The sequence below is a fragment of the Galeopterus variegatus genome, unplaced genomic scaffold (assembly GCF_000696425.1).
Source record: "Galeopterus variegatus unplaced genomic scaffold, G_variegatus-3.0.2 Scaffold666, whole genome shotgun sequence".
Lineage (NCBI taxonomy): Eukaryota > Metazoa > Chordata > Mammalia > Dermoptera > Cynocephalidae > Galeopterus > Galeopterus variegatus.
The window spans coordinates 185,055-196,377 of NW_007726777.1; the positions used below are offsets into that span (position 1 = coordinate 185,055).

At 42.0% G+C, this 11,323-nt stretch overlaps 1 protein-coding gene across 4 annotated transcripts in view; it reads left to right on the plus strand.

Annotated features, from left to right (window-relative positions):
- The window catches only part of SLC20A2 (solute carrier family 20 (phosphate transporter), member 2), a 96,386-nt gene that overhangs the window by 62,457 nt on the left and 22,606 nt on the right, over window positions 1-11,323 (plus strand). For all 4 annotated transcript variants that reach the window (XM_008571198.1, XM_008571200.1, XM_008571199.1 and 1 more), the window contains one exon: window positions 6,649-6,765. In XM_008571198.1, the coding sequence (XP_008569420.1) occupies window positions 6,649-6,765 (117 nt within the window). The remainder of the gene's footprint in view (window positions 1-6,648; window positions 6,766-11,323) is intronic.

Here is an 11,323-nt window from a genome sequence, read left to right on the forward strand (position 1 = left end):
ACTGCACAGGCTAGAAGCTACGCTTGGGTCTGTTAGATACTGAAGCCAATGATGATTTCCTGCTCAGAATTATTCCTTTTCTTCCCATGCTAATGACTTTTGTTCTTTTTAATAAGAGTTCAGGGTTTTGGGGGCTCAGTTAAAATTAATTCTTTTCTTTTACATTCTAAATAGGAAAAGAAAGAAACGTAATGTACGGTGTTCTTTTTTGCACATATTTCGTGTTGATGAACCAATACCTTTCTCATAAATATTTCTGTACACGTTTTTGGATGGACATTCTGTAAAGTCTGTGACAAACACACTTCATAGTGTAGAGAGAATTCCTCCTCTATTTCTCTTTGTGAGATGCGCCTCCTACAGCGAGATCCTGAATGCACCAACTGTTGTGGGGATGTAGGGAGTCATCAGATATTTTCATTTGTGTTGTTTTTTACCTTGTTAATGTCGTATCTGGATTAAGATTTAGTTATTGGCCACCTGATAGAAAAGTCTCCCTTTCTGTGTTCAAAATATAACATTTCTGCTAAATGGCATGTCACATTACAATTCAAAAGTGCCATCTTCCAAAAATGGGGAGAAATCATTATTGATTTCTCCAAATAGGTTTTCTCAATATAATTTTTCTTAGATATAATTATATTTTGTGTACTTCAGCATTGAAAATAAAAATTGTTTCTAAATGATTTTTAATATTACATAACCTTTTACTTTGGCATGTCTACAGTGTTCAAAACTTAAACATTTGAATACTTACTATTGAGGTTTCCAGACTTAGGGTGATTTTGGGGTGGAGGAAGGGGAAGCATCCCAGCTGCTTAAATGTATACAGAAAGCACAGTACTGAAGACCAGAGTGATGGGAAGAGCTGGGGAGAAACGGAACCCCAGCCTCAGAACAGAAGCCTGATGTCCCCTGCTAGTTTTATAATTCATGCACTAGGAAGTGTGTTTGTCACAGACTTTATAGAGTGTCCATCCCATGATAATGTTTTCAGAAACCAGAGACAGGAAATACTGTTTCATGCTACAGAGTTGACTGCACTAGCACATGTGCAAGTCCGTCAAGCATTCACACAGTGCTGGGCCCCGGGAAGGCCTGGAGCACTGAACGGGAAGTGAACTGCAGCAGAGAGATATCTTTATCCATAACCTCCTTGGACTTAATTTTATATAGGCTCTTAGATCTCAAGTTAGCTGAACAAAAAAGCCAAGCTCCCCTCAATAGCCAGATACTTCCTGGATGAGGGAGCTAAGAGTCTGAACTAATGAAGAATACCTTTTATAGTGCCGGGGCCTGGAGATGGGAATTGGTGTAAACATGGACGACTTCTTTTTGTTTCTGCTTTTTAAATTTTTTCCACCCTTTATTCTTCTTGCTTCCCGATTCTTCTTCCAAATGTCAGAAGAAGACAGCTGTGTGATTCTTATTAAAAATTTAACTTTTTATATACTTGGTCTGTCTGTTTTCACCCCTTCTCTTTCTTTTGCCTGTGTTTTTGCTTCGGTTGTATTGCATACTTGCTAAAAAAATCAGCTTCCTGGGAGAGTAAATCATTCTAGGAAAAATTAATTAAACTGTATGATGGATGAGACATTAAAGATAATATAAATACTTCATAGGGTTGTTGTGAGAAATAAATAATACAAATTTGTCGAGCTGAGCTTTATGTGAACTAATCCTGTTAGTACTCCCAACTCCTCTAAGAAAATAGTAATATTGCTAACCCCAGTTTACAGGTGGGAACCTGACGTACAGCAGCGCTGAGTACCAAAGGTCATAGAACTAGTAAGGTGCAGAATTTGAACCTGGTAGTCAGTCCTGAGCCCCAGGTCTTGTTATGACATTACACTGATGTGTGAGATAGTTTTAGTAAATACACAACACTACCATTAATGACCAAAAAATTGCTTCAACCTTAACAAATTCATTCTCTTCTCTTAACTCTCTTTAAAAATGTTTTCCAATATACTCGGGAATCTGGCTATGTATTTTTTGTATATGGTTAATTTACTGGTTAGTGGGAAGAGGTGTCCACCTCCTTAATTAGCAGTATAAAGAAATCTGCATAAGGATCTTGGTGATCATTATTTAATCGAAGCACAAACAGCATTCCCAGTCCAAGAGTTAGCGTTACGCACTCTAGTGGGTGGCTCTCCTGTCAGAAGTGGAATACCCCCTCCCTGCCCCCTTGACAAGTCTCGTGCCTGTCTTGGTAAGGACAGCAGCAGACCCCGCTGGAGGGCACTGCAGTGTGTGCCGTCGTGCACCTGGCGCGGCTGTTTTACTACCATCAGTCGTGATCAGCCTCGTTTGTGCCATCTTAATGTGCCAGCAAGTCCTGAGTCATCTTCCTATTTTGTCCTCACACATTCGTATGGAAGATTTCTTACTTGAAGTTTTCTGGAGGCCTTGCATAGAGGAGAGGGAAGGAGAAGAGGCCATGACTCTCAAGGACCAATTATTTTGTTCCTGCAATGAGTCAGAAGGGGACTTTGCTAATATTTTGGTTCCCAGGGAATGTTGCTAGAATTTCCACTAGGTGAGTCCAAATCTTATTTTTATTTAAGCATTGAAGGTTACCTTTTGCCCTTCAAACTACATTTTAATTGCACGCCGTTTCCTCCTATAGGCATCTCACTTGTCTGGCTGTGTCCTGGACAGCATGGCCCAGCATGGTGTCGTATTTGGTGAAGAGGGTCAGCTGGGAAGGTGTCGCTGCAGCAGCGACGCAGTCCATCCCTTCCTTTCAGCTCATGTCTGCCTTTCTGCCTGTGCAGTATTTGTTCCTCTTAGCTTCCTTTCTTTCTTGGAATATTTTCACTCACATAGGCCCTCAGAGACAAAAAGAAAAAAAGAATGAAATTCTCTAACAGAAATAAGTGACAGCATTAATCTTACCCAGTTTCAACTTTACAAGATTTTGATAAGTAACATTCTTATGTGTGGAGATGAATTAAATGGGGATATGTGGGATGTTGAGTTATAGTGTTTTCTTTTGATTGCCTCTGTTCCTCTACTCCAAATTATTATGAAGTTGTTTATATCTTAGGCTTAGTTTGGTGTGTTTTACTTTCCATTTGATACGACTTTTCTCAGAAGTCATTCTTATATTTCAAAGGCTGAGTTAGCACTTTAAAAATGTGTCTTTGCATTTTTGTCCTTCAAAATTATTATGAAGTTGTTTATATCTTAGGCTTAGTTTGGTGTGTTTTACTTTCCATTTGATATGACTTTTCTCAGAAGTCATTCTTATATTTCAAAGGCTGAGTTAGCACTTTAAAAATGTGTCTTTGCATTTTTGTCCTTCAAAAAAAAAATTTGCGAGAATCAAAAAAAATTAGGGAATGAAGTGCTTAATTGGGTTGGATATAAGCCTGAAGTTCGTTTTGAATGAGAAGTCTTCAGATGTGTGAGGCCTGGTTTTCATTATGTTGAAATTCAGTACACACCTTTCTGGAGAGTCAGGGCTGACCACGTGATGAAGCCTCTGGTGGTTACATAATCACTTCCAAGTCCAAGTGTGGTCCCCACACCAGCAGCATTAGCATCACTTGCTAACTTGTAGGAAGTGCAGATTCTCAGGTCCAACCCCAGCCCCACTGAAGAGGAAACGCCACTGCCCAGCAGTCTGTGCTTCACAGGCAGTCAGCCACTGATCCCCATGTGTGTCACAGTTTCCAAACCATGGTTCTGATCACCTCTTACATAAACAAGGCTGCCTTATTACAGTTCCTATGCGATGAGTGCTCTTAAAAAGTTCTGTCAACTTCTGCTCACTCTTTACCAGCAAATGAATTCTCAAACATAACCAGGCCTGGGTTCTGGCTTCCCCAGAGCAAGTCTGTACCTGAAACATGGCTGCTGCCACCCCGCCTTTTCCCCCTCCATCGTCTCCTCCATCTCCTCCTCCATCTCTTCCTCCTCCATCTCCTTCTCCTCCATCTCATCCTCCATCGTCTCCTCCATCTCCTCCTCCATCTCTTCCTCCTCCATCTCCTTCTCCTCCATCTCATCCTCCATCGTCTCCTCCATCTCCTCCTCCATCTCTTCCTCCTCCATCTCCTTCTCCTCCATCTCATCCTCCATCGTCTCCTCCATCTCCTCCTCCATCTCTTCCTCCTCCATCTCCTTCTCCTCCATCTCATCCTCCATCGTCTCCTCCATCTCCTCCTCCATCTCTTCCTCCTCCATCTCCTTCTCCTCCATCTCATCCTCCATCGTCTCCTCCATCTCCTCCTCCATCTCTTCCTCCTCCATCTCCTTCTCCTCCATCTCATCCTCCATCGTCTCCTCCATCTCCTCCTCCATCTCTTCCTCCTCCATCTCCTCTTCCATCTCATCCTCCATCGTCTCCTCCATCGTCTCCCTCTCCTCCTCCATCATCTCCTCCATCTCCTCCTCCTCCATCATCTCCTCGGTTACCTCCATCGTCTCCTCCATCATCTCCTCCATCTCCTCCTCCTCCATCATCTCCTCGGTTACCTCCATCGTCTCCTCCATCATCTCCTCCATCTCCTCCTCCTCCATCATCTCCTCGGTTACCTCCATCGTCTCCTCCATCATCTCCTCCATCTCCTCCTCCTCCATCATCTCCTCGGTTACCTCCATCGTCTCCTCCATCATCTCCTCCATCTCCTCCTCCTCCATCATCTCCTCGGTTACCTCCATCGTCTCCTCCATCATCTCCTCCATCTCCTCCTCCTCCATCATCTCCTCGATTACCTCCATCGTCTCCTCCATCATCTCCTCCATCTCCTCCTCCTCCATCATCTCCTCGATTACCTCCATCGTCTCCTCCATCATCTCCTCCATCTCCTCCTCCTCCATCATCTCCTCGATTACCTCCATCGTCTCCTCCATCATCTCCTCCATCTCCTCCTCCTCCATCATCTCCTCGATTACCTCCATCGTCTCCTCCATCATCTCCTCCATCTCCTCCTCCTCCATCATCTCCTCGATTACCTCCATCGTCTCCTCCATCATCTCCTCCATCTCCTCCTCCTCCATCATCTCCTCGATTACCTCCATCGTCTCCTCCATCATCTCCTCCATCTCCTCCTCCTCCATCATCTCCTCGATTACCTCCATCGTCTCCTCCATCATCTCCTCCATCTCCTCCTCCTCCATCATCTCCTCGATTACCTCCATCGTCTCCTCCATCATCTCCTCCATCTCCTCCTCCTCCATCATCTCCTCGATTACCTCCATCGTCTCCTCCATCATCTCCTCCATCTCCTCCTCCTCCATCATCTCCTCGATTACCTCCATCGTCTCCTCCATCATCTCCTCCATCTCCTCCTCCTCCATCATCTCCTCGATTACCTCCATCGTCTCCTCCATCATCTCCTCCATCTCCTCCTCCTCCATCATCTCCTCGATTACCTCCATCGTCTCCTCCATCATCTCCTCCATCTCCTCCTCCTCCATCATCTCCTCGATTACCTCCATCGTCTCCTCCATCATCTCCTCCATCTCCTCCTCCTCCATCATCTCCTCGATTACCTCCATCGTCTCCTCCATCATCTCCTCCATCTCCTCCTCCTCCATCATCTCCTCGATTACCTCCATCGTCTCCTCCATCATCCACAGCTAGTCTTTATTACCTACTGGATCCAGGCCTACCTTATTTTTATGCTACGTTCTATAATTATTTCACATTTTCATAGGATGCACATTTTGGTTGCTCTGCAAATTCTTAGTATCACAGGTAATGCTGTGATAGGTGTTCCTGTGTCTGTGTGGCCATGCTTGAGCGTGGTGTTTAAGTGGTACCCTGTGAGCATGTGTGGAGTGTGCCCATTGCCACCAGTGACAGAAGATAGGCCAAATTCAGAGCGATGAGCTCTGGAGACGTCACAGTGCTCTGAGAAGACGGTGCCCCTGAGCCACATGCATTCCACCCTTGCGTTGGCTGATGTAACTCCCACTGCATGTGCATTAGTGGGTTTTAATGGAGAGTTCTTCTGCAGCGTAATTCCATAAGTTGACACTTTAAAGAAGAGTTAAGTTTGAAGTTCAATGTCCTTTTAAGACACTTTTATTTCTAAGCTAATTTTTAAAAAGGTTGTGTGTATGGGGTCAGAGTGTTCCGTTCGTTGAAAGCAGAGCTGCTGACTGCTGGAGAAGCAGCGGAGGCAGCGGGCTCCGGAGCAGCTCCCGGGCCGGCCTGTCACTGCGGAGGAGGGGCTGGCTGTCAGCACAGAAGACGGTGGCCTCCTTTCTTGGTCTCATTTGTCCACTCAGCAATTTAGATACTGTTATGATATGTAAATAGGTTTATTCCCAACATAATATGCTGTTTGTGCCAACGCGGTTAAATTTTAATAGTTAGCTTTATATTCATAAGGTGTAATGTGTCTTAAACACAGCTTTCTATCCCAGAAAGCACAGCATGCTTTTTTGGTTGAGAGTTTATTAAGTACAAAATGCAGGTGATTGGTTTTACATTTGGGGAATGGAAGACACGTTTCTTGGAAGCTCGACCTTTTAGAAAGCATGCGATCACAACACTGCTGTTCACTGCCAATTAAGTACAAAATGCAGGTGATTGGTTTTACATTTGGGGAATGGAAGACACGTTTCTTGGAGGCTCGACCTTTTAGAAAGCATGCGATCACAACACTGCTGTTCACTGCCGTTCCCCAGTGCTCGGGCTGGTCCTCCCCGTGTGGGCGATAGCCCTCATTTCCACCGGTGTCGCTCTGCTGTTCGCCCTTCTCGTGTGGCTCTTTGTGTGTCCGTGGATGCGGAGGAAAATAGCAGGTAAGGGCCTTTTTATTCTTCTGGTTTACAAAAATGCTCCTGATTCCTGAGACTTTACATGTAATACACAATTATCCTTACCAAAGGAGGAGATAGAAGTGTGGATAACTCCAGAACACAGCCTGAGACACGTGCCATGCCTCTCTGTCTCTTGGCTCCTGACCACCTTCTGGCTCAAACATTTTCTTGATAACTTGTGACCCAGGTGAGCAGTAAGCTCCTAGTTGCCGTGGGTAACCGGATGTTAATGTGCAGTCAAGTTCTACCAGCCTAGTGAAAGACATGAGTCTTCAGGAAAATTGAGTTTACCACCACAGCGAGACACTACTTCACACCTGCAGGAGTGGGTCAACATCAAATGACTGCAATGTCAGCCTTGGTGAAGGAGTGAAGTAACGGGATTCCCACACGTCTCTGGTGAAATGTGAATTGGTACAACCACCTTGGAAATTAGTTGAGCTGTTTCTTATAAAGTTAACTGTACGCTTACTACGTGACCCAGTAATTTCAGTCCTGGGTGTTTATCTGAGGGAAATGAAAACACATGTTCATAAAAAGACATTTGTATAAATATTTTAGTAATAATAGCCCAAAACTGGAAAAAACCCAAATGTTCATTAACGGGTGAATGGATAACCAAATGTGGCATATTCATTATACAAGGGTACTTCAAATGGTTCATGGAAAGGTTCGTATTATCTTTTAATTCTGCTTTTCCACGGACTTTCTGAAGTGCCCTCATATGTGAGTGTACTGCTGAGTACAAGACTCAGTAGCAGTAAAGAGAATGAGCTGGTAGACACAGCAGCATAATGAACTTCACAGACATTATGTTGAGCAAAAGAAGCCAGGTACAACAGAGAAGATACAGCATATGATTCCATTTCTCATCAAATTTCCATAAAAAATTTTATGGAATTTTACATAAAATCTGAGAACTGAGAAAGTTAGTCTATAGTGATCGGAGTCGCTGGGTCCCTGGGATAGGTGGGGGGTTGGAGGAGACTGCAGAGGGGCGTGGACATCTCTTCTGTCTTAATTAGCAAGTGGTTATAGGGTGTGTTTATTTGTCACAGGTACATTTGTCTCCTGTACATTCAAAACATATGAATTTTATTGTTTCGTGCTTCGGTATAAATAATTTTAAAGCAGAAGAAGAATATGGCTTAGAAATTCAGCCAGGGCTATTTTCCTGTTACCAGTAACATGATTGAATTCTAAGCCTTGAAGCCACATGCTTTTACAGGACTCTCAAAAAAAAGAAATATTTATATTGGGACTCAAACGTGCCTTGCAGTAGTGTTTCAATATGGGAATATCTGAATTTGAAAATCCATATTTCTTTTTTTTTTAATTTTATTTTTGTTGGTTTCAACCCCTTACATAGTTTCTCCTATTATTAACATTTTTGTGTTAGTGTGGTCCATTTGTTAGAATCGATAAACCAATATTGGTACATAATTATTTTTTATTTATTTATTTTTAATGGTTATGAATATTCATGATATACAAAGCTGATTGTCACCCCTCGGGCCCAAGATGTGAAGGCCAGATTCAGACCGGCAGCATACCCATTACCACAAATTGCATTTGTACCACGTGTCCCCCACCAAAGTATCCCCAACCTCCCTTCCCCTCCCTCTCCCCCTCCCCCTTTCCCTCCCACTCCACTTTGTAGCCCAAGGAATGTTCTCCGTCTCCACAAGTCCAACACACCACTGTGGTCTTTCTTTCCTTCCTTCTTTCTCTCTTAGCTCCCACATATGTGGTACTTATCCCCCTGTGCTTTGCTTATTTCCCTCAACATAAGTTTCTCCAAGCTCATCCATGTTGCAAATGGGAGTATTTCATTCTTTTTTATGGCAGAGTAGTATTCCGTGGTGTATATAAGCCACAATTTCCTTATCCAGTCATCCATCAATGGACATTTAGGTTGGTTCCATGTCTTGGCCATTGTAAACAGAGCTGCAGTGAACATGGGAGTGCAGGTATCCATTTGACATGATGATTTCCATTCCTCTGGGTATATACCCAGAAGTGGGATTGCTGGATCATATGGAGGATCTATCTCTAGGTGTTTGAGAAACCTCCATACTGTTTTCCATAGTGGTTGTACTAATTTACAGTCTCATCAACAGTGCAGGAGCATTCCCTTCTCTCCACACCCTCACTAGCATGTGTTATTCACCATCTTTTTGATTATAGCCAGTCTAACTGGGGTGAGGTGATATCTCAAGGTGGTTTTAATTTGCATTTCCCTGATGACTAGTGATGTCGAGCATTTTTTCATGTACTTGTTGGCCATTTGTATGTCTTCCTTTGAAAAATGTCTATTCAGCTCCTTTGCCCATTTTTTAAATTGGGTTCTTTGTTCTTTTTACTGTATAATTGCTTGAGTTCCTTGTATATTAAAGATATTAATCCCTTGTTGGATGCATAGTTAGCAAAAATTTTCTCTCACTCGGTAGGTTGTTGTTTCACTCTGTTGATTGTTTCCTTTTCTGTGCAGAAGTTTTTTAGTTTGATATAGTCCCATTTGTTTGTTTTTTCATTTACTGCTTGAGCTTTCAGGCTTTCTTACTGCTTGTGCTTTATTTTTTGTGCTTTATTTTGTGCTAATGTTCATAAAGTCTGTTCCCAGACCTAGTTGCTGAAGCATTTCACCTATATTTTACCTTAGTAATGCTACAGTTTCAAGTCTTATACTTAAGTCTTGAATCCATTTTGAGTTGATTTTAGTATATGGTGAGAGATGCATATCTAGTTTCATTCTTCTGCATATGGATAACCAGTTTTCCCAGCACCACTTGTTGAAGAGGCAGTCTTTTCCCCAATGTAGATTTTTGTTGTCTTTGTCCAGTATCAGATGGTTGTAAGCCTGAGGGGTGATTTCTGGGTTCTCAATTCTACTCCACTGCTCTGAATGTCTGTTTTTATACCAGTACCATGCTGTTTTGGTTATAATAGCTTTGTAGTATAATTTGAAGTCAGGTAGTGTTATGCCTCCGGCTTTATGAAAATCCATATTTCAAAGAAGACCAGAATAAATGAGGAGACACATCGTACTCATGAATTGGAAGACTTAATATAGTTAAGATTTCAGTTGTTCTCAAATTGATGTGTAGACCTAATACAATTTAAATGAAAATCCCAGCAAAATATTCTATAGATTTAGACAAGCTGCTTTTAAATTTTCTATGGAGAGCCAAAGCAACTGGAGTAGCCAAAACAATTTTGAAAAAGATTAAAGTTGGGGGATTCGTACTACCTGACTTTAAGACTAACTATACAGCTACAAGACAGTGTGGTATTAGTAAAGAGATAGGCACATAGACTAATGGAACAGAATAGAATCCAGAAATAGACCCACACAAATATGGGGAATTGATTTTCAACAAAGGCTCAAAGGCACTTCAGTGGAGAAAGGATGGTCTTTTTCAACAAATGTTATTGGAACAATTGGACATACATATGCCAAAAAGAGAACTTTAACCTAAACCTCATATCTTACGAAAATAATTAACTCCAAATGCATCACGGACCTAAATATAAAGTAAAAAATAGACTGTTAGGAAAAAAAGAAGGAGGAAGAGGAGGGGAAACTTTTGTGGTCTTGGGTTAAGCAAAGAGTTTTTAGATGTGACACCAAAAACTTAATTCACAAAAGAAGAAATTGATAAATTGTACTTCATCAAAATTAAAAACTATTTCTGTGTGAGAAACACTATTAAGAGAATGAAGAGACAAGCTGCAGACTGGGAGAAAATGTTTGCAAATCCCATATCTGACCTGTATTCAGAATATATAAAGAAATTTCAGAAAACCAACAACCCAGCTAAAAAATGAGCAAAGTTATTTGAACAAACACTTCACCAAAGAAGATATATGAATGGCACGTAAGTCCATGATAAGGTGCTCAGCATTCTTAGCCGCCAGGGAAATACAAGTTAAAATCATGTTAAGATACCACTATATACCTACTTGAATAACTTTTTTAAAAAACCTGACCGTACTGACTGCTGACAGGGATGCAGAGCAGCTGGGACTGTCATACCCTGGTAATGCAGAATGGTGCAGGAAAACAGCGTGGTGGTTTCTTGCGTGCTAATATCATTTGCCATAAATATACTCTTAACCACTCCAGGTGTTTCCCTAGAGAAGTAAACACTCATATTCACACGAAAATCTGTACATGAATGTTTGTAGCACCTTTATTTATAGTCACCAAAAACTGGAAACAACCCAGATTATCCATGGAATGAATAAACTGTGGTGCAGATATACATTGGAATCCTACACGGCAGAGAAAGGCAACAAACTATTGACACACGTAGCAGCATGCAGGAATCTCAAAGGCATCATGCTGAGTAAAAGAAGCCAGTCTCAAAAAATTACATATTTTATGGCTTCATTGATACGACTTTCTGAAAAAGGCAAAGCTGTAGGAACAGAGACCAAATCAGTGGTTGTCAAGGTTAGGAGTCGGCAGAGGGAGTTTGCAAAAGGAGTTTGCGGGGATGATGGAAATTTCTGAAACCTGATTGTGGGGGTAATTACA